Source organism: Lytechinus variegatus, chromosome 15, assembly GCF_018143015.1.
Source record: "Lytechinus variegatus isolate NC3 chromosome 15, Lvar_3.0, whole genome shotgun sequence".
NCBI classification, from domain to species: Eukaryota; Metazoa; Echinodermata; class Echinoidea; order Temnopleuroida; family Toxopneustidae; genus Lytechinus; species Lytechinus variegatus.
Genome location: NC_054754.1, coordinates 1902788 through 1929027, shown reverse-complemented (window position 1 = coordinate 1929027; position 26240 = coordinate 1902788). Strand labels below are relative to the sequence as shown.

At 36.5% G+C, this 26240-nt stretch overlaps 1 protein-coding gene across 1 annotated transcript; it reads left to right on the top strand.

The window, feature by feature from the left end:
- The first annotated feature begins 4355 nt into the window (after positions 1-4355).
- On the top strand, positions 4356-18993 carry LOC121428919 (sulfotransferase 1C4-like). Its single transcript, XM_041625809.1, has 6 exons — positions 4356-4519; positions 6751-7007; positions 7742-7859; positions 8470-8567; positions 12576-12759; positions 18017-18993. The coding sequence occupies exons 1-6, from the start codon at positions 4366-4368 to the stop codon at positions 18124-18126; spliced, it is 921 nt and encodes a 306-aa protein (XP_041481743.1). The 5' UTR covers positions 4356-4365; the 3' UTR covers positions 18127-18993.
- Positions 18994-26240: the final 7247 nt, after the last annotated feature.

The following is a 26240-nucleotide window of genomic DNA, read 5'->3' as shown; positions in this document are numbered from 1 at the left end:
GAAATAGTGAATAAGGGACATCATCGACCGTCTCATTTGCAAGTCACTGAGTTGTGCATATCACTGTTTTGTGAAAAATAAGCTTTTAAATAAAACTTTGAAATGTCAAAACTTTCTTATTTTACATCATATTCTATTAAATTTTTAGCGTTATGCTAGTTTGATTTTTCTCTATTTATTCAAATCAGCATTTTTCTCGGGTGGACTTGACCTTTAATAATAATATGAGAGCGAGCGAGCAAATTTTCAGTAGCTGAAAGCCAAAATGGTGTCCAAAAACCTTTTTCAAGTGGCGTTGGCGTATAATCATCACATCACGGGCATACACTGTAAATGTGAACATTATACTATCACCTTTCAGTTAAAAGTCTGTCATGGTTTTTAAAGTCAGTATTGATGTGCAAGCGAAGCGAGCGAGCAAATTTTCAGTAGTTGGTAGGCAAAATGATATGTCCAAAAACTTCTTTCAATTGGTAGGTAATTATCACATAATGGGTAATGTATATATGCATGTATATACTGTAAATGAGTACATTATATTATTCTATAATCTTTCATTTAAAGTTCTATTACAATTTTCCGATGGCTATATTGTAATGGATTTGGTGGGATATAAAGTAATAAGTAACACTTAATATCAATATGCAACTTAGCGAAGTGAGTGTGCAAACATTGAATAGCTAGAAGACAGAATGACGACCAATATCGTCTTCCAAGGGGTGTAAAATCGTTGGAGAAATGCAGCAAGCGAGCGTAGTGGGAGAGCCTTGAAAGAGTTGTTTTGTTTGTTTAAAATGATGTGCATAGAGGATGATAAAGGTAAATCAACGATAAATTAAGCTTAAGAAGAAAAGGAATTATAAAGAGCATATAAGTATTAAAAAGTCCATGTTTTTTTTCAATGAAATATCATTTGCTCACTGGTTAAAGATGAGAAAGGAATTTTAAAAAAGGATCGCCATTATAAGGATTAAGGGTGCTTTATGAAATGATTCTAGGCCATGACAGGCCACAATATAAACTCCCCCTCCCCCCCCCCCCAAAGAAAAAAAAATCGGAAATATTACAAGGATGCAAATTAAAAGGAAAATATCGCAGAATAGGAAAGATTTTGGATAATCCTTAAGATTATATTGAGAGATGATGCAACATTACAAATTTTGAGCAAAATCAATATTTAGATATTTATGAGATTGTTGTGGAATTAACATGATTTAAGGTCTCCTATAAACGGATGAAATTGTGAAATATGTGGGAACTATTTCTGTCCTAACCTGCCTCTGTGTTTCATTAACGGCATTGATTTGGTCAATGTCATCAGTAACTCATCGTACACTTAACTTGAAGTATAGGGTATGCATAGTTGTTTTTTTGTTTGCACAAATTATCTCCCGCTTCCACAAAGATGCTAAGATTATGACCCCCCCCCTTATGCCAGTGTATTCAAAGGATGCTTTATAGGTTCATGATAAAAAAAAAGGATCGTAAAAGCCTAGTAAATAAATCGTACGTTGAGGACAAAAATACAAACATAAATTACTGCAAATATATTGAATCTTTTCTAAGCTCATTGAGCTTCTCCCATGTATGGAAAAACCAAAATACGTTTTCGATTAACAGATTAAAAAAAGCTATACACAGCAAACTACAAGACAGATACATTGAATCATGGAAAGACGCTCTCTGCAATGAACAAAGTACCGAATACTCCACCAAACTGCAAACATATAAAACCTTTAAACTAGAATACAAAATGGAAAAATACTTATCACTAGACATAGAAAAGTAACATGTAACTAAATTCACTAAACTCAGAATAAGTAATAGCAATCTTATGATTGAAGAAGGAAGATATAAGAAACTAAAACCAGAAGAAAGAATATGTCCTCTATGCAAGGCCGGTATAGAGGATGAACCTCACTTCCTTGTCACCTGCTCATGTTTAAAAGAGCCCAGGTTAGAACTATACTCTAAATTGAATGAAATATTACCGGATTTCCAAAGCTTAAACAATAATGATAAATTTAAACTAATGATGTCGAATTCCGAAATAGACTTAAACGCAATAATAGTTAAGGGAATAAGTGCAATGTTTGATAAACGTCTGGAGCTCTTGCAACATAATAAGTAATGTATCCATAATAAAAAATAATGACAATAATAATAGTGATAATAATAATAATAGTGATAATAATAATAACAATAATAATAATAATAACAATAACAATAATAATAAATAATAATAATAATAATATAACTTTTTATAGCGCCTAATACTCAAGGTTTTTAAGTGCTTTACATTGTAATTAATTACCCTTACCTATACCCTTTTATTTTTATTTTTTTCACCTGAATATGGCTAATAGATAAAAGTAGAAAAATTTTGTTATTATTGATCTGCTTATGTTTTAATATTGTTGTCATTATTATTGTTGTTATTATTGTTACCATTCTCCTCAAGCTCCCCTTCTTCCTTTAAATATCACAATGTACTTATTATAATTTGTATTAATTCATTATGATGTAAATATGTATTATTTCAGTAGGTCATGTGACCTAAGACTCCACATACTGTATTATGTTTATGTTTATTATGTATATTATTATGTAAAAAATTGTGCTATATCATATTATGTATCATATTAGGTATATGCCTATTATGTATTTTTATGTATGTTTTATTATAATATTATGTATATCATTTAAATTATTTTGTTTCTGTTTGTGTTTCATTGTATAATTTTGAGAACAATCCAACATGTTTGTGATTATAATCAATAAATTTTGAATTTGAATTTGAATTTGATCAAAGTTATCACAATATTCCAGTCATAAATTGGTGTATTATAACCATACTCTCATGATGCCGGAATATAACATAAATAAGCTAAACGTTGGGATTTATCACACCCGTGCTTAATACTAACTTTTTTTGCAACGGGGCCATGGGCGGAAATCCCAGGGGGGGGGGCAGGGGGACGCGTCCCCCCCCCCCTTCCCAAATAGTAGGGGGACACAATATCAAATATTCCCCTTATATATTTTGTCTTTTATGATGGAAAGAAATACATCATTCAAAATCGAACAAAATCGGAATAAAAAATGTATTTTGGACGAGATGACCTTACTTACTTTTTGAATGATAACCTTTTTTCATTGTCAAATTTATTAATGTCGAAATGACCTTAAATTTGAGGTGATAACCTTTTTCTTTTTCTTTTTTGCTTGTCAAATTTTCCAGCCACTGGTCCCCCTACCTTTGGGGAGAGATTCCGCCCTTGATCGGGGCCTATAGCTATGTCAGGTTTTAGGGCCTTTTAGATGCTTATAATGTTTACCATCCAAAGGGCAACATCTTATTTACATAATTTTTTTACAAGTATTAAAATATACTAACTACGTGTATCTATACAAGCTATTAGTATGTCTGTTAGGTGTTTCACTCCGATCGCCGTTTAGCCAATTGTGAGCTCTTTTTTCTGCAAAAAAGGTAAAATTAAGCTTTCCTTTTCTTTGCCACTATTTAAATATTAAATGAAAATGGGTGAGTCCACGTTCAAGTCTCTTGATACATCCATCTATGACCTGTGTACCGTGTCTTTATTCTATACTGCAAATTGGGTTAGGAAAATAGAATTATCATGATTGTAGGGTACGTGAACTGACCTGAATGTGTACGATTTAGGAGCAAAAGGCAATGGATTCCTATGGCTTATCACCTGAAGGGCTATACAGTGCGTGAAAAAATGGTTTTGAAAAGTCTATCAAAATTTTGCTTGAAATTATGTGTATATTTCGTTATTTATAGATGATCTGAAGTAAAAAAAAAAAAAAAAAAAACCATAGGGCAGATAGCTCTGGGATGTTACGCCTACCATTTATTTGTATATATATATATATGTATATATATATATATTGAAACACATGTTTTTGTGAGTCTATTTTCAGACAAAATTATGTTGAAAAAAACCATCTGGTTGTTTTAAAAGAAGGAGACAATAATATTCAAAACTGACGGATATGCCCAAAACATTATCTATCAACCGACCAACTATACATTCATTGGCCGATTTGAAATCCACCCCATCCCCGATGAAGACCTGTCTACAACCTTTATTCAAGTAGATAAAAGCTAAATGTCGTCACCTAATATGATCCGTTATAGCCTTGTCCATTCTCCTTAGGGTTCACCGTCAATCGTCCAACACTTTTAATATCATGCAACGACTTTAAGATTCCTTCTGCAATAAACATTTTTATTTATATTAAGATTTTGTCTACGGACTGACCCATAAACGCATATTACTTCTGCCTTACTGGTGATTTCAATTCGCTTCATTATCCCTTTCAGATAAATCCCTTCATATGGAGGACAAAGGGAACATTCCCCACTTTAAGGGTCAGCATGAATACAAGGGAATAGTTTTTCCCAACATCGTCCTTGATTCCAGTATTGAACGACTTAAGTCTTTTCAAGTACGAGACGATGACATCTGGATTGTGACTTTCCCCAAAGCCGGTAAGGAGAGAGGGATTTTTTCTACAAACTTTTCTTCCAGGTGCAAAAATAGGTTTGATTTCGACTCCAAATCGTGTGGGGCTTTGTGGTCTTGTGGTTACGGTTCTCGTCTTTCCATCTGAGGGGCGTGGGTTCGATTCCCAACCAAGGCGTGTTTTCGTTCAGCAAGAAATGTACCCACATTGTGGTGCACTCAACCCAGGTGAGGTGAATGGGATTGGGTATATCCTCAAATGCTTGAGCGCCTGTATGGCGGCTCGGCTACATGCAGCCGTGGCAATAATGATACCAGGTGAGTGTTTCATAAAGCTGTTCGTAAGTTACGAGCGACTTTAAGAACGACTGGTGATCGTTTCTTTTGGTAAATGGTATATTCATTGGCGATGGTTTACCACCGCGTAAGAACGGGTCACCAGTCGCTCTTAACTTACGAACAGCTTTATGAAACGGACCCCAGATGTTAAACGCAGTAGAGTATATTAATGTAGTAGCTGCGCTACATACATGATCCATATTATTAATTATATTCCAAAGCACGAAGCTGTAAGTTATGGCAAAGGCTCGAGCAACTGGAAAGTGTCCCAAAAATATCAATTCAATTTTTCAATTCAAATAAACATTTATTTTCCTCCATTTTACAAAGTTACATTCATTATTGTTCACAAGAATACACTTCAAATCAATTTCTATAAAGAATATAAATATAAACAACTTATGTGTAAAGAGGAAGGTGTATGTCCCTAGAAGCATAATGCTTGTGGCGGGATACGCCTGTGGACAAATATATACAATACACAAAATACAATACAAGGATAAGAAGGGCGAGGAAAGGAGAAGAGAAGTAGAAAAGAAAACGGGAAGAAAACGAGAGAGGGAGTACCCGGTATCCTTACGTTTACAATGACAAGTTTGAGGGTTCGAATCCCCCGAATATTTGTGTGGAGCGTTGTGGCCCAGTGGATTAGTCTTCGGACTTTGAAACAGAGGGTCGTGGGTTCGAATCCCAGCAGTGTCGTAATTTCCTTCGGCAAGAAATTTATCCACATTGTGCCGCACTCGACCCAGGTGAGGTGAATGGGTACCCGGTAGGATTTATTCCTTGAACGCTTAAGCGCCTATTAATATGGCGGCTCAGCTACAGCCGGGGTAATAATATGATACCAAGTATCAAAGCGCAGTTGAGTATATGCATATAAAAACTGCGCTGTATAAATGGACATATTATTATTATTATATGCAAGAATTAACTTAATTTGAATCCCTCTTTTTAAAATAAAAAATTGAACCAAGACTGCCAACAAAGTACCAGTCAAAGTCGTGTAGCCTAATTCAAAGATCTCGAAACGGCTTATATACGTTAATTAAAGACACAAAGGTCAAAAAGTCGTAGGAAAAGAATTCTGCCCCTCGTTATGTCCGCCTAAAGTTACAGTGCTCCGAAGTCAGATTCATTTATAAAAACGAATTACTAATTTTTCTCATCACCTGTTATTGGTAACGAACACTACAGCTATATTCACCCATTTAAAGAATCTCGTTACCCAGTTTTCAATAATGATTTACTTAAAAAAAGATAAACAACAAAAATGCGAAAGTTATGAAACAGCATTTAAAGGGGAATGAAACCTTTGGAACAAATAGGCTTGTGAAGAAACAGAAAAATCAAAGAATAAGAATAAAGAAAGTTTGAGAAAAATCGGACAAATAGTGAGAAAGTTATGAGCATTTGAATATTGCAATCACTAATGCTATGGAGATCCTCACATTGGCAATGCGACAAGGATGTGTGATGTCACTGATGAACAACTTTCCCTTTGGTGGACTATAAAATACCCTCAAAATGTCTCTTTTTGCTTTTTCTTATGATGATACAAACTCTTTATCCATGATGTATTCTTAAAAAATATGTATTACATGCCCTCATGTAGACAGAACACATGATTTATGGATAGATGTGATAAAAGAGGCAATTCTAGTGAAATGTATACTAAAGTAATGGGGAGAGTTGTTCACAAGTGACATCACACATCTTTGTCACATTGCCAATTTGCTATCTCCATAGCATTAGTGATCGCAATATTCAAATGCTCATAACTTTCTCATTATTTGTCCGATTTTTCTCAAACTTTCGTTGATCTGTTTCTTTGATTTTTCTGTTTTCACACAAGCTATCTTGTTCCAATGGTTTCATTCTCCTTTAAAAACTACGACCTTGCCCCTTTCATCAATAGGTACACATTGGATGATGGAGATAATTGGCCTTATCCTCAGCGGTGGTGACCCAGACAAAATAGACCGATCTCTATACTGCAACACTGTAGAGATGATCAACTTAGATCAACGTTTCCCTCAAACCGAGGAAGAAGAGAAGCTTCACCCACTTGACATGTCTCCGTTCTTAGACGTTATCGAGAGGGCGCCCTCCCCAAGAGCCATGCTCACGCATCTGCAGTTTGATCTTTTACCACGTGACATACTCAAATCAAAGGTTTGTCCCGTAAGAATTAATTTTTTGCTGAAAAGTTTCAACCAGGGGAGTGTTTCATCAACATTTTTGTCCGACAAGTTGTCAGATCTGACATCTTTCCTTGATTCTGATTGGCTGGGAGGCCCTGTTACTATGGTAACTGTCGGACAAAACAGGACTTGTCGGATAAAACGTCCGACAAGTCCTTTCATGAAACACTCCCCTGAAGAACTCATGCTTGGAAATTGATCAGTGGGTAGAGCCAATGGTTGGTTTGTAATTAGCTGATTGGTCGACCAGTCATGGACCAGTCATCCCGTAACAAACGCTTTGTGAGTAATGGTAAGGTAGTAAATTGTCTATCAAATTAATCGTGGACATAAATTACGGTGTCACCTTTTCAGTTACTTCGGAAAGAATGTCCAAATTCAAACATTTCACTTTAGAAGACTGCGTTAAATATGTGTCCGAATGAATGCGTACGCACTCCCAGTCACATATAGCCCCAGTCGCAAGCACGGATCCTGGAGGATTTGTACGGCAATGGGATTTACCCCAGTCCGGTCCGGTCCGGTCACCCCATGTGGACGGTGGTCCACTGGATGGCTGACCCTGGCTAACTAGGAATGTGGCATATCAAATCGCTTTGTATCTCGAAGAAAAGGCACTATAGAAATGTGAATCATTATACAAATGTGAAACGAAATATAACTTTGACTCATTGTTGTTTCTCATTCCTTGTAAATTCCATACAGATCGTCTACCTTGCCCGTAATCCCAAGGATATGATAGTATCATGGTTCCAATTCATCGGGTATAATCCAGCAAAGCCACTGACCATGGAAAAGTCGATTGAAGAGTTTGTCGATGGCAGTAATTACCACTATTTGATCTCAATTACGTGATAAGATTGTATAATATTTATCATGTATTTATTTTCTTTATTTGATTGGAATTCGGCCTTTTCCCCATCCATTTGAAGTTATAATTGTTCGCCAGGTTTATTCAGGGCGAATGGACAAAGGGCCTGGAACCCAAGACCCACTTTTTGCTTGCCTTGCAAAATCATTGTACACATCACTGCCACAACTAGTCATTACTGCTTTGGTCGGTTGTAGTTCAGGAGTAGGTAAAATTATTCTTTTACTGATATCGCGATTATTATCAAGCTTGCATCATTATCATGAACGGCTTAAGTGCTTATCAATCACCTAAAGCTGAAATCAAGACTGAACTTAAGGAGAAGGAACACAAGAGATAATACTGGATGATGCAAGATCTTAAGCGTATCTTTACGAACTTTTAATATTCCTTACTGACCCGATATAGGCCAATAAGAACGATAGGCATATATTGTGTGTATGCGTATGACGATAATTTAAAAACTTTTCTTTTTATAGTTCTTCTTTGTTCTTATTTTTTTCTTCAGAGATATGGTATTTAGGAAAGACCTTAATCTTTGTTATGTTTATTTCATCATCAGAAATGCAATGGGGTCCATGGCCAGTACACGTTCGTACGTTCTGGGAGCTTAAAGACCACGAGAATGTCACTTTTATTTTCTATGAGGATTTGAAGAAGGTAAGTTGTATATTAATTTTGGAGAACCGATGCTGAAATCGGGAATTATATATATATAAGATATCGTTGATATAGGCCTGATTACAAATAGAATTTAGGGTAATGTTACTGTATGTTTCTTGGAGCCTTTATGGAAATACGAACTGCGATCGCTCCAAGACTGCCTTAACGCGAAGCTTGAATGACGTTGGTTTTAATGGTTGCAGTTCCCGGGGGGGGTCTTCCATTGACGGGTGGATAACATGCGTGACAAAAAAAACGCGTAAAGGGGATGTCTTTTTCAAAATAGGGCACGTTACGTACGTAACGTAATAAACGTCAAAACACTACAATTATAAAAAAAAATTTGAGCAAGGTGTGTGTGGCGGTACTAAATCCAATGAAAATAAAGGTAAAACCGACGTCCGTGTCCTGTTAAGCTAACACCGTTTCTGATGAATAAACTACTATTTTTTTTCTTTTTCTCTTCTGAGGTACTTTATTTCATAAAATAAAATAACAATATAGTATAAACATGTATACAAAATTAATCAACAGGTGTAGAAAATAAATGAGTAAATACAAATGCAGAAATGGTAAGAGTACCTAAAACAGAAACTTTTCAAGTTCTACTAAAACATTTTTCTTATTTTTGCATTTCCATTGAAGAATTCCTGAAATCAGTTTTAAATACATGTACCATCTAAATTGATTGACTATTGAACAATTTATTCCTAAAGTAATTTAACATATATACTTTGTACACTGCATATTGTGCAAAAATTGATAATAGGTTAATCAAATTAAATTTAGACTCACTGATTTTGAAACCAATTATAATAATCTTTTCTTCTAAATAAATGTCTTTTTGAAACCAACCTAATACTAAAATGTGAACTTTTTTCCAAATATCAGTTACTTGGTGACATTTTAACAAAATGTGAATAGATGATTCAGGTTCGTTACAAAATGAGCAAATAATGTTTGACGAGATCTTCCATTTAAAAAGATTTCCTCTAAAAGGCAAAATATTGTGCAGTAATTTGAAATTAAATTATCTCACTTTATTATCTCTGACATTTTTCAACTCAAAGTCTATTACGTGCTTCCATTCATAATCTATTGGCAGTTGACAAATTTCCTCTCACCACCCTGAAACAGGGGGTTCTCTTGTTCTGATTAATTAAGTAATGAATAAAAATGTTTTGCTTTCATGCGACAAACTTTAATTAAATCACCAGATGACATTCAAACATTTCTGGTTCAGTTTTTGTTTTATGTTTGATGTAAGCTGTATTTTTTATTTCACTCACCCATACTTTTCGAAATGCCTTTTTTCAATTTAGAAAATTCAAAATTAATTATCAATGAATTTGTGCCCAATCGTCTTTGTAATGAGACACACGATATCCAGTGCCCATTTTCAAAAAGTCACTGACTTTTTCAATCCCGTTAGCTTTCCACTCTTTAAAATATAAGAGGTCATTTCCGTGTTTAATATTGTTGTACCATAACACTTGATCGAACACGTCTTTAACGTTGCAAAAATGAACATAATCTCAGTTCACTTCAGTACACAAGTAGATTGACATAAAACTCCGGTAATTTGAACTTCGTACATAAAAAAAACATATCTTTACTCGAACAGTTCATTCTCAAAACCTCCGATACATCTCCGATGAGGTTTATCCAGAATTTAAAAAATAGTCTCCATTGTGACTTGTCACCTTTAAGGTATTTTGTGAACCAAGATAATTGTAATGATAAAAATTTGGTCCTTGAGTTTACCATATCTAATCCCCAATTTGCTGGAGAGCGAACAACCGCTCTTTTGACTTTTTCTTTTTTTGGAACCCCAAAGAAAACTGTAAATTAATTTGTTAAGTGTAGTCATGGTTTTCTTTGGAATTGGTAAACATGTCCCAATGTAGGCCTATACAAATTGTGAAACAATAAGTGTTTTTATAATTGTTATCTTTCCATAATATGTCAGGTTTCTCATTTTCCACCCCCTCAAAAGAGATCTCACCTTCTCAAGTTTAAAATCCCAATTTAAACTTTCACGTTCTTTTTATTTGGCGGAAATGTATACACCGAGGTATGTTATGGGCTGGTTTGTCCATGCTAAATTGTCCAGTTAAACTACTATAAAGCCTAATGGTCACAATGTCCGTGCTAGCATTTTTAGTCCGTACTTTGTGGGGGTTGGGGCCAAGGCGCACGCTTTTTTGAAAAAGGTGAGGAGACATTGGCAAGACTAGGGAGGGGGTAGGTCAACGCACGTCACTCGCACGGCCTATCTTGTTAAATATTAAACCACCAAGTCACTTTAGTACCAATTACCTTCTTATAATCATGCGTACAATTTTCGATCATGCGCAGAACGGAACTACGAAATGGCTGCGTCGTGTCTGCGGGCTCCCAAATCCGTATAAAGTCGGTTCTCACACCATGACGGACGGATCCCAAATCTTACCCACGTTTTTGCAAGTAGAGAGCACACACACACTGAATTTCCGTGGTTGTATGTTTGTGGAAGCGTTGTGTGTGTACATGGATGGGTTGGTGAGGGTTCGTCTAATTTATAGTGTAATATATATATATATATATATATATATATATATATATATATATATACAGGGCGTATCAAAAAAAAGTTTTCACTTAGAAAAAAATCCTGTAAAATTATATATTAGTAATATCCTGACGATTTTTCCGCATTTTAGCATTGGTTCAGATCCATTTAAGCAAATGATGATTTAACTGTCGAAAAATATTTCCGCTTGAGTGAGCACCACTTACTTTTGAAAAGTTGGTGAAAAATGATTTGCGCAGAACTTTGAAATAGTTATGCGAATAAAAGTAGACCTTAATCATGAAGAACACGTGGAAATTAGTTAGTAAAATTAATTTGAAGATATCTTTTACCTTTTTAAACTTGTTTCCTTGCCCAAACACTTGTATTGCGCCCCACTCCACTCCCCCACACACCGAGTCCATCGTGACGATATTTGCTTTACACTGAGCTGTGATTTACATGAAATGGCTTAGTCTTGATTTTCATTTTGTTAATCATTGCCAAGCTTGGGAAAAGTGTGGAGAAACAAGTATTGAATGAAAAACGAAATGTAAACCAACTTTAAATGATAAAAACTTGAAAAATGCTGGAGATGTCTGATATAAACTTTTGTTCAGATTCAGTTATGTCCTCAGATCCAGCTGGCACAAAAAGGGTAAAGGTTGTGCTTACTAAGTGTTGAAATTTCAAATTTTGGCGGCAAAATTGTTACAAAATGCTTGAATGTATCCGTTTTATGTCAATTGGCTAAAAGTGCTAGGGAAATGTATGAGAAATGCTTCGCAGGGTAAGTTTGATTTCGCCCTTTCCCCTTGACACAGCGTGAAAACAAGCATTTCTGCGCAAACAGATTTCTGCGAGCTTTACAAAAATGGACAGTGCTCACTCAAGTTTAACATTCTGTCAAAATATTTACTTTCATTGGATAGATGAGACCCAAACCCATAATTATATGTGAAAAAATTACCCACATGTTGTATATTTGTTAATTCCCATGGCTTTTTCAAAGTGCAAACTTTTTTTTGATAGGCATCCTCACTCTGTATACGCACTGTAGTATGTCTTTTCAGTTGGCAATTCAAATTTGGGTGTTCATTTTTTTATCGCGTCACGTGTCATTTGGTCTAGTAGTTGATAAAGCACTGGTCTCATTATAGTACTAAGGTTATGAGTTCGAATCCCTGCTCTGCCTCTGTCTTCACTTAGATTTTAAAAAAAAAACCCGAGAGTAATTTCTGACGTCTCAGCCACGATGCCTGATTAACTTAGACTCTTTAAGTGGTTAAACCAGCCTGGCGTTTATATATACAAGAAGCTATTCTATCGAGTTCCTACGGCATTTTACCATAACAGAAACAGAAACATTGTTTAAGGTTGGGTTATATTCATAACAAAGGCAAAGTCTAATCCTAGTTACAGTTATCACTTTACATAATTTTTACTCTATTCAGGAACCAGCAAAATACATTGAGAAAATCGCCAAGGGCATTGGTCACCCTCTGTCGGAGGAGGTTCTACAGAAAGTGGTAAAGTTTAGCCATATTGACTCGCAGAAAGCTACTTTCAAGAAATTGGAGGAAAGTGGAAAAGTCAACTACGTGAAAGCTTCAGGCGAATTAGCTTTCCTAAATAAAGGTAACTTCAGTATTTCTACGTCTGACTATCATTCTAGGTCACGTTCCAATATTCATGTTTTTCAATAACACTTGGAACTATGGTCATTATTCCCCCCCCCCCCCCACGAAAAAAAATAAATAAATTAAATTAAATAAATAAATCAAAAAATAAAATAAAAATAAAAATCCCTACAGTATCACGGAACCGAGAATTGTCGATGATTCATCATAACTTTATTAGTTTAACAAATAAATAGATTTTAATACCCAGCACTCCGTTTTCTTGACGATCAGCCATGCATGAAGTTAATTGTTATCCGTGCGAATTATAATATAGGAGGGAATCTGTAGAACCGCATTTGTTTTAATAAAATCATGGACGTTGAAGCATTATGTCAAAGAAATACAACTTTGTTATTTCTTGACAATTTTCTATTATCAAATCTAAGAGCAGATATCTAGCTTATAAACATGCTATTTATCTTTATTCAGACAAAGGCTCTTTAGGTCTAGAGTATATAAGGTCGGGAGGAAACCCAGTCGGAGTAAGGTCGGAAGAAAGGTCGGAGTAGTGTCTGTCTGGAGAGATTTACTCCAACCTTCCCCCGACCAATTCGTTCAGACTTTGGTTCTTAGTTGGAGTAAAATTCTATAGAGCATTGATTAAATTTCAAAAGATTTCATCTTACCACGACCTCGCAGGGGCCATCGAGCTAGGGGGTCAGAGTAACTTTCGGAACTGGTCTCAGGTTCTCTCCATATGCATAGGCGGATCCAGGGGGGGGGCCCGAGGGGCCCGGGCCCCCCCTATTGGCGGAGCAAAAAAAAGAAAAAAAAGGGGAAAAGAAAGAAAAAAAGAAAAAGGGAAAAGAGAGGAGAAAAGAAGGAAGGCAAGCATAAGAGGAGGAAGATGAGTGAATAAAATAAGATAAGGGGAAGACTTGGAAATTATTTTTTTTTAATCTTTCATGTCGGGATATAAAATTTTCGCTCGCGCTTTGCGCTCGCATTGCCTTTTAGGTGATATCTTGCTCAATATGGACCTTAAAATATCAAATTCTTAAGTCAATATACAAAACATATTTCAGCTGGGAAATTGAACTTTCATTAATTAGGTGATCTGTCAATCGACAGATTAACTATTAATTTCGTAAGAATTTTTTTTTTTATTTATTTCTTAATTTTTATTTTTCCACCCTTTTCTTGTTACCATAAAATCTCCAAATGTACATTATCAATTATCTTCAAAATATCATCAGATATGGGGACTTATCATGTCATGTGAACGAAACAAGTTCAAGGTCAAAAGGTCATCATGACGTCATCTAGACGCCATTTTGTAAATTCACATTATCAATCATATCTCCATTATCAATTATCAAAAATTAATCATATTTACATCACATTAACTTCAGGTCAAGGGTCAACTGTCCATGTCATCAAAGGTCATGTAAAGGTCACGACGTGCGCGTACGCGCACGTCAAAATTTTAAAATGCTCAAAATCGCTTTTTGACCAAAACAGAGTACGTTTCAGGTGATTTTAAGCATTTCAAAAATTTGCGCGCGCGCACGGTTACGCGCGCGTTCTCGCGCGTAACGGCACTATACAACATAGGATCGCCATGTTTTTCATATCAATGCACCGATGATAAAATTCTGAACAATTTGATACCTTGATTAACCTTCTACGACAAGCAATAACGGAATTAGCCTTCATCAAAGTTTACAGCACGCGCGCGCGCGCGCACTAACCATAGACAATATATGTGCAAAAACATGCCTATACAAAATTCATTATAGCTCTTCAGGTAGTCTATTGACCCCCATTTTTTTTTCATATTCGAATAGAGTATGGATGGGAGATGTGATTTCATGTCACATTTGACCCGAAATTTTATCATGACGTCATCAAAATGGCGTCGGAACTCAAAATTCCCATTTTGCTACTTATGACGTCATCATAATTATGCAAATTTGACTCTAACTCTGTAAATGTTTGTCAATTTTCAATATGTTGTAGCTGAGAACATGCTCTTCTTTATTTGATGGCTTAATTCACTTTTAAAGGAATGCATCATCCTGAAAAATGGCAAGTTATAGAGGCATGTCATTTTCGCTCATTTTGTGTGCAATCTCTAAGGGAAATGACTTTTTCTCAAAAATGGATTTTACATTCCTCTATTTCGCGAGCCATATCTCCATTTCTGTTTGTTGGTTTTCTCTGAGCTTTGAGTATGTTGTAGCTGACATTGTAAGCTATCGCAAATGTGGTCTCCATTTTCCGATCAGATGCCAGGATCATGCCCGTATTTCACTTGCAAAATTGGATTTCAGATCTTCTCGTTTTGCTTATGTGTAAAGTCTATGGGAAGCGTGTAGCTCAATGGGTAAGGCATCAGACTTGCGTCCTTAGGGTCCCCGGTTCGAACCCAAAAGTGGACATAAATTTTTTTTTCTTTTTTTTTCTTTTCAACATTTCGCAAATGTTCCTTAATCACCATTACAAGGTATATAAGTTCAAATATCGCACAATTAAGTAGATTAAAATCGTTTTTAATAAGCCTATAACATGTACAATGTGTATCGCCTACACCTACATGTATTTCACATATTCTCATTTCCCTCTTTTTCAAGAGTATTCAACATATTCTTTTCGTAAGAAAAGTTCAGTTTTCATCATGATGATCATATTTATCTCAATAAACATGCTGATTGTCTTCGTGTTCATAAAATCAGAGACAGATCACCTAATTCGTCCTCATGACGAATTAAAATTCTAGTTTACAAATTGATTTTTTAAAAGTGTAAAAATTTCTGTTTTATGGTCTGAATATTAACAATTTCTGCTTGCGCTGCGCGCTCGCAAAATTTGATTTGTCAGGTACCTATTATTTTCCTGTATTCCATGAAGTTCTCAAAATATCCCTATTTAGGTCAGACTGTCAAAACGTATCAGCTAGCGCTGCACGCTTGCATTTTGATTAGTGAGTTATGTATATCTCAATATTAATTCTAAAACAAACTACTTAAAATCACCATTTGATGACAATTAATCACAAATTTCTGCTCGCGATTTGCGCTCGCATTGATAGATATTAAACTCATGCATCTTATGCATAATTACAAAAGTGCTTTAAATGTCCAGTTTTCAGGCCATAATATTAATAGATTTCGCGCTCTCATGCTTAGGAAGATAGTCATCATTTTCTTATGATGACATAATGTCCTTATAGAATATCCCGGTCCTATGTCAAAACTCAAAGTAACAAGAATGAAAAATATCAGCTCTGTTTTAACTGTGATCCTTTTTCACCTCACAATTTTTCCACAAAGTGCTTGCAATACAGAGCTTAAAGTGACCCCTTTTCAGATCTGAATATCATATATTTTTAGCTCGCGCTTTGTGCTCGCTTTATTGATTTTCATGGTAAAAAAAGGTATTAGAATACCCAAATTCTAGGTCGATATCTGAAAGACACGTTTATTCAGATACGCAGCTTGTTCTCCATTTAAATAATTATCCAGTTTCAGATAACAATATAAAAATTGTCTGCTCGCGCTTTGTGCTCGCATCATTAATGTATGAAAAATTCCAGTAGCTTAACCTTTTCATGATTTACAAAACATGAATAGAGCGTCCAGAATTTTTCCGCTCGCGCTTCGCGCTCGCATCAATAATGTTCAGTTTTTGTCTTATCCTTTCCACGATTACAAAAAGTGCTCAAAATTTCCATTATTCAGGTAGAAATGTCAAAAATTTTCAGCTCGCGCTCGCAATATTTGAATGTTGAAATTTGTAACGTCTTCATGGCTAAGTTCAAGCAGTCCATAACAGATACGTTTTCGATCAGCTCAAAACGTATTTAAAAATTTTCCGCTCGCGCCCTGCGCTCGCATTATTAATGTAAGGAAGATCCCCACTTCCTCATCCTTTTCATGATTTACAAAACTTGAATAGAGTGTCTTGTTCAGTAGGTCTAAATCTCGATTTTTTTGCTCACGCTTTGCGCTCGCACCAATCGTTTAGTTATATACCTATTCTGTTAAGCTACAAAAAGTGCTTAGAATTTCCATTCCTTAGGTAAAAATGTCAAAAAAAATTCAGCTCGCGCTTCGCGCTCGCATTATTTCATTTTTAAAAATATGTAACGTCTTCATGGCTAACTGCAAGCAAGTCCTTAACAGTACCTTTTCCATCAGTTCATTTCTGCTCGCGCTTCACGTTTGTAATAATTATTTACTTGCATACACATCTTTTTTTCAGGATTGCCCAGAATGTTCAAAACTTTTAGAAAAAAGTACATAAGATTAAAAAAAAAAATAGCTCGCGCTTCGCGCTCGCATTATATAAATAAGGATTATGGTATTATATATTTATGTTTATTCATAAGAATAAAGCTAAGAAGTGACTAATAGGACTACCCCTTTAAAGAAACCAAAAATCCCGGCAAATATCATATTCGAGTGGCCGATCGGGGAAAATATGGCTGAAAAAAAATTCCGGGCCCCCCCCCCCCCTATTGGCGAAGGCTGGATCCGCCCCTGCATATGGCTATTAAAGCTTTGGTCTCCTGCTCTACTCAATTTGCCCCGCGTTTCTTTCCTTACTATTTTTTTCTTCTACATTATCTTATAAGTATTACACAACAGAGATTTACTACTTCGGACTGCACTGCACTAGTACTACACATAATGTCAACATGGCAATTTGACTGCGGAAGTTGTAAGCGAGGTTGTTAGATCATAGAAACTCTTAGCATAGATACACCGACTTCGGTCAAAACATGGAATTTACTCCGACCGGCTCGTATCTCCTGTCCAGACGGGCATTATATACTGACATTTCCTAAGAATGAGCTTCCTCCGACGGTACTCTGACACGAACGTCCTACTTGGGCGTGATAAGATAAATATATTTGGAAATTTCATTCGATACATAATTTTAAGTTTTACACCGACTAGGAATCCACGTATGAACAAGGCTATAGTTTTATTTTCTTTTGGAAATTCAGATACTGCCCGCCGAGTATCTGTTTGGCACTCCATTATTCAAGTTGCTTTTCAAAATAGGTAATTTGACTTTTGTAATGATAAAATCATGAAAACTCAACGATGATTTTCAGTCTCATTTTATAATATGCATATATTTTTCCCAGTAGACGTATACATCCTAAAACAATAATCATGACACCATGAATCTTTTCCTAGTTTTCAAATATCGAAATTGTGTTCCGTTTATTCCCATGCGTATACACATTTCTTCTTTTCTTCTAGGAGTCAGTTATCGTTGGAAGCAATTCTTCACTGTAGCACAGAACGAGGCCTTCGATGAATGGTATCAAGATAATATGGCGGACACCGATCTCAAGTTTACATTCGAGTGAATAAACGCAGACCTCATTCCCGGCTTAGATACCATTATTAAAGGAATCTAATAAATCTGGAACTTAAGTTTCGAAACAATTTATTTAGGGCTATTTTTTCATAAAACCCGTTTTTGGTTACACGTGTTTCGATAACATATAGACCGCACAATCATAACCTGTATCTCCGCCAGTCAGAGACTTCAAAATCTCTTCTTGTAACCAACGAAATTTTGAATCGTTCCAAAACAAGATTCCGTTAAAAAATAACGGCACTGAATTATATAAGGCCAGGTCACAGCGCCAAAACTTAGCTTGAGCATTCCTGGAGCGGTGAAAAAATTCATTACCGCTCGTTACTGTTCACCACCGTTTAGCAGAAGTTGGCTTCCATGGAGGCAGAGTTGAATATGCTCGGCCACCGTTGATAGTCCATCTTACCGCTCCGAAGGTTTTGAACTGCACAAAATATTGCGAAAGGTGAGGAGCGGGCAATTTTCCGCTCCGGCAAAGTTCACCACAGCTCCAGCAACGCCCAGTAAAAATTTGGCACCGCTAGACGCAAGTTCGTGGACGCTCGGGTCCGCGAGGCCAACGCAGAAATCTTGAATGCTAGACCACCGCTGCTTAGCCAGCTTTTTCCGGGTGTTGATTAAACGTTGCACAAACTTTGGAGGAGCGGTTGTAAACGTTTTACGATCGGACATGAGATTGCTGCATGAACTGGTTTGGCGTTGGTATGTAGGTGTCGGAGCGGGACCAGCATTTTGGTATAAATACGGGGAGAAATCGACCAAACCCATTTGGAATCTATCCCCGGGGGGGCCACTTCCATCGGGTGGATACCATGCGCGACCATGGGGTCTCGAAAAGCACCCTAAACACGTAATTTCCATATTCTGAAAATGCACCCCTTAACAAGTATTGGCGTGTGAAATCCTACCCTTAACAAGTATTGGAAACAAAACGATACTCTTGGCAAATAGTCCCCGAAATGAACCCCTAAACAAGTACAGGAATATTTTATTGTATGTAACGAGTCCTTCGGTAGTCGGTTCTACCTTTACACATCATTTGGTTAAGTACGACGCCACCTTCTACACCTCGCGCAAATCGGACTCTAAACACGTAGTGTTGGGGCAAAAAGGACTTCCTTTATAAAACATTTTAATTTCGTTTTATCATCCCCGCAAATTTGACCCTAAACGCGTAACTTTCCTAGCGAAATAGATACCCTTTTTTCGTTATTTTTGTGTTTTTGACACCCTTATCACGTTACGTACGTAACGTACGTACGTAACGTGCCCTATCGTGAAAAAGACATCCTTTTTACGTGTTTTTTTGGTCGCGCATGGTATCCACTCGTCAATGTAAGTGCCCCCCCCCCCGGGAATCTATCAGAACTTCTATCAAGGCGATCCTAGATAGATATTGATCTTAGTGTCACAGCACTGTACACACTCCTGCACAATTCTAAAAAAACGATGACACACCAACCTGGTGGACTGTACATTAACGGATGATGATGATCCGTTCTGCTCCGTAGTCAAAAGCGGTATGCCGCTAAACCAACCTTAAACCGCCACCGAGCCAACCCCCGCATTCACAGAACGCCGCTCTATCAACGCTCGCGTCACCGCTAAAGCAACGCCCGTGCCCCTCCCCCCCCCCCCCCCATTTGTGCTCGGTGACGAGAGTTGTCGAAATTCACCCCCCTCTCCCTTCTGTTCAAGGAAAGCTCCAACAAAATTCGGGCGATGTGACCAGGCTTAAGGGTTGAATCATTTTACCATTAAAATGGGTCTTTTTATTTGCCTGCAGTGTCTAGTTAATGGGGTTTGATGTTATTATGGCCACGCAGTGTACCATAGGTTCAAAAAGTGGCATTTTCGCGGCCATCTTAGAATTTTCATGAAATTCAATCATTACCACATTCTTACGAAAAACGGGTCGGGCACTAGTGTTAGCCCCGAGTGGAGTAGGCTTCATTGTGTAAGAATTTGTCTACTTGTAGATAATGGTTGCAATCAATTTTTACTAACAGACTAAAAAAAAGTCAGAGCGACAGATGTAATTAATAAACTTTGTCCATTTACTGGGGCAAAAATAGAAACGTAATTGTTTGTTTTAAAGAAAAATCTAAGATGACCTACAAAACTGGTATACAATTTGGCGATTGGAACTTTCATGAACTATAGACTTGATTTGATTTATTGATTCCCGTTTCACGATTGTACATAATATGATAAATATAACATAACAAGGTCGAAAATACTTCAGGCAGTGCAAAATATATTGTCAAGAAAATATTCTCCGATGGTGAACGGATTCCTCGAATTTCTGGCTTGACTTGTCAGCCTATATCCATGATTTATGTCTTTTCTTGATTATCATAAAATTTGGTAAAAATTTTCCTATGGTAATATCTTGGTGACAGCGCAGATTTCATTCCAGAATGAAAGGATTACGTACTTGATACTTGCCCTTTCCTTAGACAATTTGTAGGAGTGTCTCTAATCATGATTATGTAAAATAAAGCGATGATGATGTGTCTAAATGGCGGTATGCTGTACCGAAAATACAGTGGCAGGAAATTTCATTTCGTCGCCTGGCGAAAACAATAATGGGGTGCCTCAAATTGATGTTTGCAAAGTTACCGTGGAATTTCTGATCTGATATTATTAACACGATTTCAATACATCATTATGATGTCATGAATGCGGACTTTTTGGGGGTAATGCGCGTTATGGATGAATTGTCCCGCGATGACGCAATGCTTATAAAATATTGTTTACACTCCCAATCAGAGCCATGTTTTATGGCAACATGTATATTTTTATGGCAACATATTTTTATGGCAAAATGTTCACCGGTCGAAAGATTTTTTATGGCATTACAGATATTACAGGTATTGCGATATTCATACTGCATGTTTCTAAAGGTACGTTTGGTTTATTGTTCCTTGGGGGTATCACAGGCCTAATTCATTCCCCATAGACTCATGTGTTAAATTGGCACTTTAAAAAATTCATAAAAAAACAAGGTTGAAATTCGGGGGTCGAATGTTTACTACCAGTGGATAGGATATATATCTGGCAATCCATATCTGACCAGAAAAGGGTCCCTCGACCGGCTCATTTTAAAAATAAATTGGCGTTTTTGAAGACACCTGCGGGAGGAGCAGATTCATCTCCTCAAATAGCAAAATAGCCCTAATCCTTCCGCCAGTGAAAATATAGTCCAAAATTGGTGATATTTCTTTCCAATTTGGGAAAAGGAAGTTCAGTAATTACCAAAAATAGGATCAGTGTTAGATGGGCAATCATATGCATACACTTTGTCAATCAGCCACATCAAAATAAAAAAAATAGCAATGGGTTGGCTCGAATGAATATCTATGGCCTGCCACTAGTGATTAGGCCCGTGTAACCTGGGATGAGACAGTTGAACGGCGTTTTGGATTTTGTATACCTTCTCTTCTGCAGAAAGATAAAACAAGCTCAATTTCTCTCTTTCTCTCTCCCTTTCCCTCTCTCATTGTATTTTTCAATATAATCAAACTAGGAGAAATCTTTCTTATGTCGATTTGCTCTTAATGTAAATGCACATATAGGCCTTACGTGCCTGTAAAATACTGCAAACTTGGTATGGAAAGTTGAATAATAAAGGCGGAAAATTAAGTATTTTGGGAAATGAGTTGATTAAATCTGGTACATTATACTAGAAGCAGGTGGTGACGATCATGAGTATGATATATAAAATTGAAAAGGTATAATTTTGCATGCAGTTATTTGCTTTTATGTAAAGTTTAATATTATCAAGATATATTCAGTGGTTTTGACACGGCTTCATACCTTAAGGATGATTCCTTAGGCTATGGGCCAACTATACGTGTATACGACAAGCCTTCGTAGCTTTTGGTGTTTCCACCATATTTCAATTTGTTACGTAGTTTTTACATGTATGTAATATAGCCTTCTCTCACTTTCTTTCCATTTTTAATGTTATCTGTACGTGATACATAATATATATATCATATTCATGTTTGTTTTTAATTGAATATGGAAATAAATGAAATAAAATGTCTGTGTGTATGTATGTACGTTGATGTGTGTATATCAAATGAATGGGTGCGTGCAGATTAAAATTATATCATAATAAAGAATATAATTTCATTTTTTCATCTTCAAACACCCCGCCCCCGCTAACGACTTACCTTTGATCCGCCCCTGTTATCACGATCGTTTTATGTTTTGTGTACGTTCACGTCAACGATATTTGTAGTGCTCCTATCAACTCGTGATCACTACGTGATGTACTAAAATGTTTCGATATCATTTATATAGCGGCATCATCAGGTCAAGGACTGAATAAAATGAATCTAGAACATAGGGACATGCAATTCATATGTTTAATGGGCTAAAAAGTATTATTAAGTATCATTATGAAGTGAAACATTAACCCAAAGTAAACCTAGAAATACGTCAATTCTTCATTTCAAATATTTGGATTTGTCGTTGGAACATTATTTCTTGAAATTTGAGACCAAGCAAAGACCTATAATCAGTCATTTCAAAGAGAACAAACACGTCAGACAATTAAATTGAAAATATATAATTTCTTTGTAAAAGTGACTCGGGAACTCTTGGTGTCCCAGTCGCCCTATACTTTGACTGTTTACTAGAATTTTGTGAGGTTTCACTAGGGCAAAACTAATCAGTCATAATGACTAAAACTATTCCACCGATTCGATAGTCATGATATTGCTGTAATTATTGGTGCATCAAGTCAAGAATATTTGAATCTTGCCCATTGCAATCGATTTCTTAATCATTAACATTTGAACTTTTGTAAAAATATGAAGATACCTTTTACGGTTACCAGTGATCGAGGCCCGAATAAAAGCGCGCGAGAATAATGCATAGAACTTTCACTTTTCTTGACTGACGGAGGTCATTATCTTTCAATTTATTCTTGTTTTTCTTCAAAAATACGTTATCGAAAACAAAGATGGTTATTTTCCTTCATTGATCAGAGATGAAATGGGGTCCAGACTCCATAGCGCGTGCATGTTCGCACGTTCTGGGAGATGAGAGATCACGGCAATGTCACGTTATTTTTTTTATGAGGCTCTAAAGAAGGTAATTGTGTGTACATGTAATCGTGTGATGTTGAATAAGATGAGGTAGATTGAATCAGTCGGAAATAAGTCTGATTATAAAATGCAATCCAAAGTAAAATTAATATAGAAGTCAAGGATGGCCACATTTTTTTTTAACGACGGAACAAACATGTCCATATCTATTTGCGAAAATATGAACTTGAATCCTTTGTGTGCAATAGGTGGGAAGGTGCACGTGAGGGGATGCAGATTCGCGGGTGTGTAAGGGTGTGTTGGAAGCTTTGGTTGGAAGGGTACGCGCTAGTAATGTGTGTGCGTGAGGGAGGCGATGTGCGTTACAGAGAGAGTGTATGTGCATGAGCGGGCGTGCGCGTTCGTACATAGTCATAGAAAATTATTGAAAATGTGTTTTGAAATGGATTTTAATACAACCCTTGTAGGCAGGGGCGGATCCAGGATTATCCCAAAGGTGGGGCACATTTCCCGATAAAAAATTGACAAGCAAAAGAATGGTTTTCACCTAAGATATATGGTCATTTCGTCTGCAAAGAAATTGAGAAGCAAAAAAAAGTTTTCACCGAAAATTTATGGTCATTTCGTCTGCAAAAATTTTAGAAGCACCCACAAAAAAAATTTCACCTAAAATTCAAGGTCATTTCAACTGCCAAAAAATTTGACAAGCCAAAAAAAACCGCTCCTAGCCTTCAAGGGGGAGGGGGCACACTGGGGTAAAATGCCACATTTACATTGAAAATTTTGATTATGACTCTCATAAGGGGGCACGAGCCAGAAGTGCCCCCACCACCTTGGATCCGCCAGTGCTCGTAGTATTATAACATCACTGACATTCATTCATTGCTGTCATTCCTGTTTCCTTCGCTAATCAAAATTTACATCTCTGCATGCAAAGAATACCCCTGATCCTCTGAACGTTAACACATACCACAAAAGTATGTTATTTGCGAGAAGTTACTCTTTTAGGCCATATACAGTGCGTCCAACAAAAAGGAGGTTACACTTCGTAATTCCGAAGGTTCGTAATTCCGAAACACGTAAATTGCCTATACCTCGATGTTCATTAATCCGAAAACGTAAAAGGGTTCGTTAATCCGAACATTTGTGGCGTTATTCCGAAGGTTCGATAACCCGAAAACGAAATAAGGTTCGTTAGACCGAAAACGAAATAAGGTTCGTTAGTCCGAAAACGAAATAAGGTTCGTTAATCATTAGGCCTACGTTTTCGGACCAACGAACCTTCGGAACTACGAACCTCATTTCTTTTTCATATTAACGAACCTTAGAAATTACGAACCTAACTTTTTTTCGGACAAACGAACCTTCGAAATTACGAACCTCATTTCGTTTTCGGACTAACGAACCTTCGAAATTACGAACCTTTGGAAATACGAACCTTCGGAATATCCGAACCTTCAGAATAACGAAGCTTCGGAATTACGAATATATGCGCAAAAATGAAACCCGTTTTCAGAGATAGATTTCAAAATCATTAAATGTGTTTTTACTATGAACTTGATACTTGTGTAGAGTGGAATCTCATCTTTAATTTGAGACCAACAGCTTAGCAAATCATTCACGCATGGCAGGTTACAAACAATAAATGTTGAGGCCTATAAGAAACGATTTGCGAAGAAACTCACGTGCTAATCTGAATCCACACTTATTTGATGGAAAGAAAGTTAATAAAGAATATAAAAGAAATGCTAATGATCAATCGTCAAATCAGCACGGCTGTCGTATCACGAATCAATCTTGTCCAAGTTTTTCTGCGCAAACTGATTTTGACCTAACAAATTTAATCTCCTCTTGCTTATTAATGCGTGAAGTGTTCGTCACATGATTATTAGGTATCAAAATGTAGAGGAATAATTGAATTGTACGATGATATAAATGAAATATCATGATTTATTTGCCTGAACCCGGTTTCCTTTTTATCTGGGACGCACTAATGACTATTGTGTTCATGACTCAATAGTTTTTTTTTTCTCATATTGGGGATTTGTGAGGTGTTTTTTTTTTTACTCAAACGTACGGTGGCTGATTTCCGCCACTTTTTTTTCTTCCTAAATAACGGCGTTATAACGCCCTATTACGGCGTTATAACGCCCTAATTTACGGCGTTATTACCCCGTAATTTATTTAGGGCGTTATAACAACCGTAATTTAGGGCGTTATAACGCCGTAATTTAGGGAAAAAAAGTGGCGGAAATCAGCCACCGTACAAACGGTATATACAAAGATACCGTGCATGACATTTCATTGTGTCCCCTGGCTAAAAATAAATGGGGACATACATCAAATGGATTTATGATAGAGTAAAATTAATGGAGAAAAACGTTAAATGGATTTATTTTATGATGTAGAATGTTCCACCATGTCATCTACTTTCGAAATAATGCTAGCGTTCGCGAAGCTTGGGTAACTTCGCCCTTCAGTAGTAACTCCCATGCATGGTCATGATAGTATACGATGATCAATAGCCAATCAAAATCAAGGATTCGATGCAAGTTACCCTTAAAAAAATAATACTAACTTTTATGCCTCGTAGCCTAGCTGCGCCAGGTGTTAGGGCCATAAGGACATAGGCGGCGGAAGCGGGGGGATGGGGGGCGTGTCCCCCCCCCTAAATTTTAGTTGGGGGAACGGTCCCCCCCTAAATTTAGTTTTGATAACCTTTTTTTTTTTTTTTTTGCTTATCAAATTTTTTCCTGCGTCCCCCCCCTAAATTCACGTGGCCCCCCCTTAAACGTGTGTTGTCCCCCCCCCCCTAAAATTTAGGGTGATGACCTTTTTTTTTTTTTTTTTTTTTTTTTTTTTTTTTGCTTGTCAAAAATATTTTGGTTACCAACTCATAAAATTTCAGGTGGACACCCTCTAAATTTTCTGGCTTCCGCCGCCAATGCATAAGGATGCTTACTGTGTTTACCATCCGTTTTTTTTTTATTACTTTATTGACATGAACAAAATATTACAAATATTAAACTACGCTTGCTTA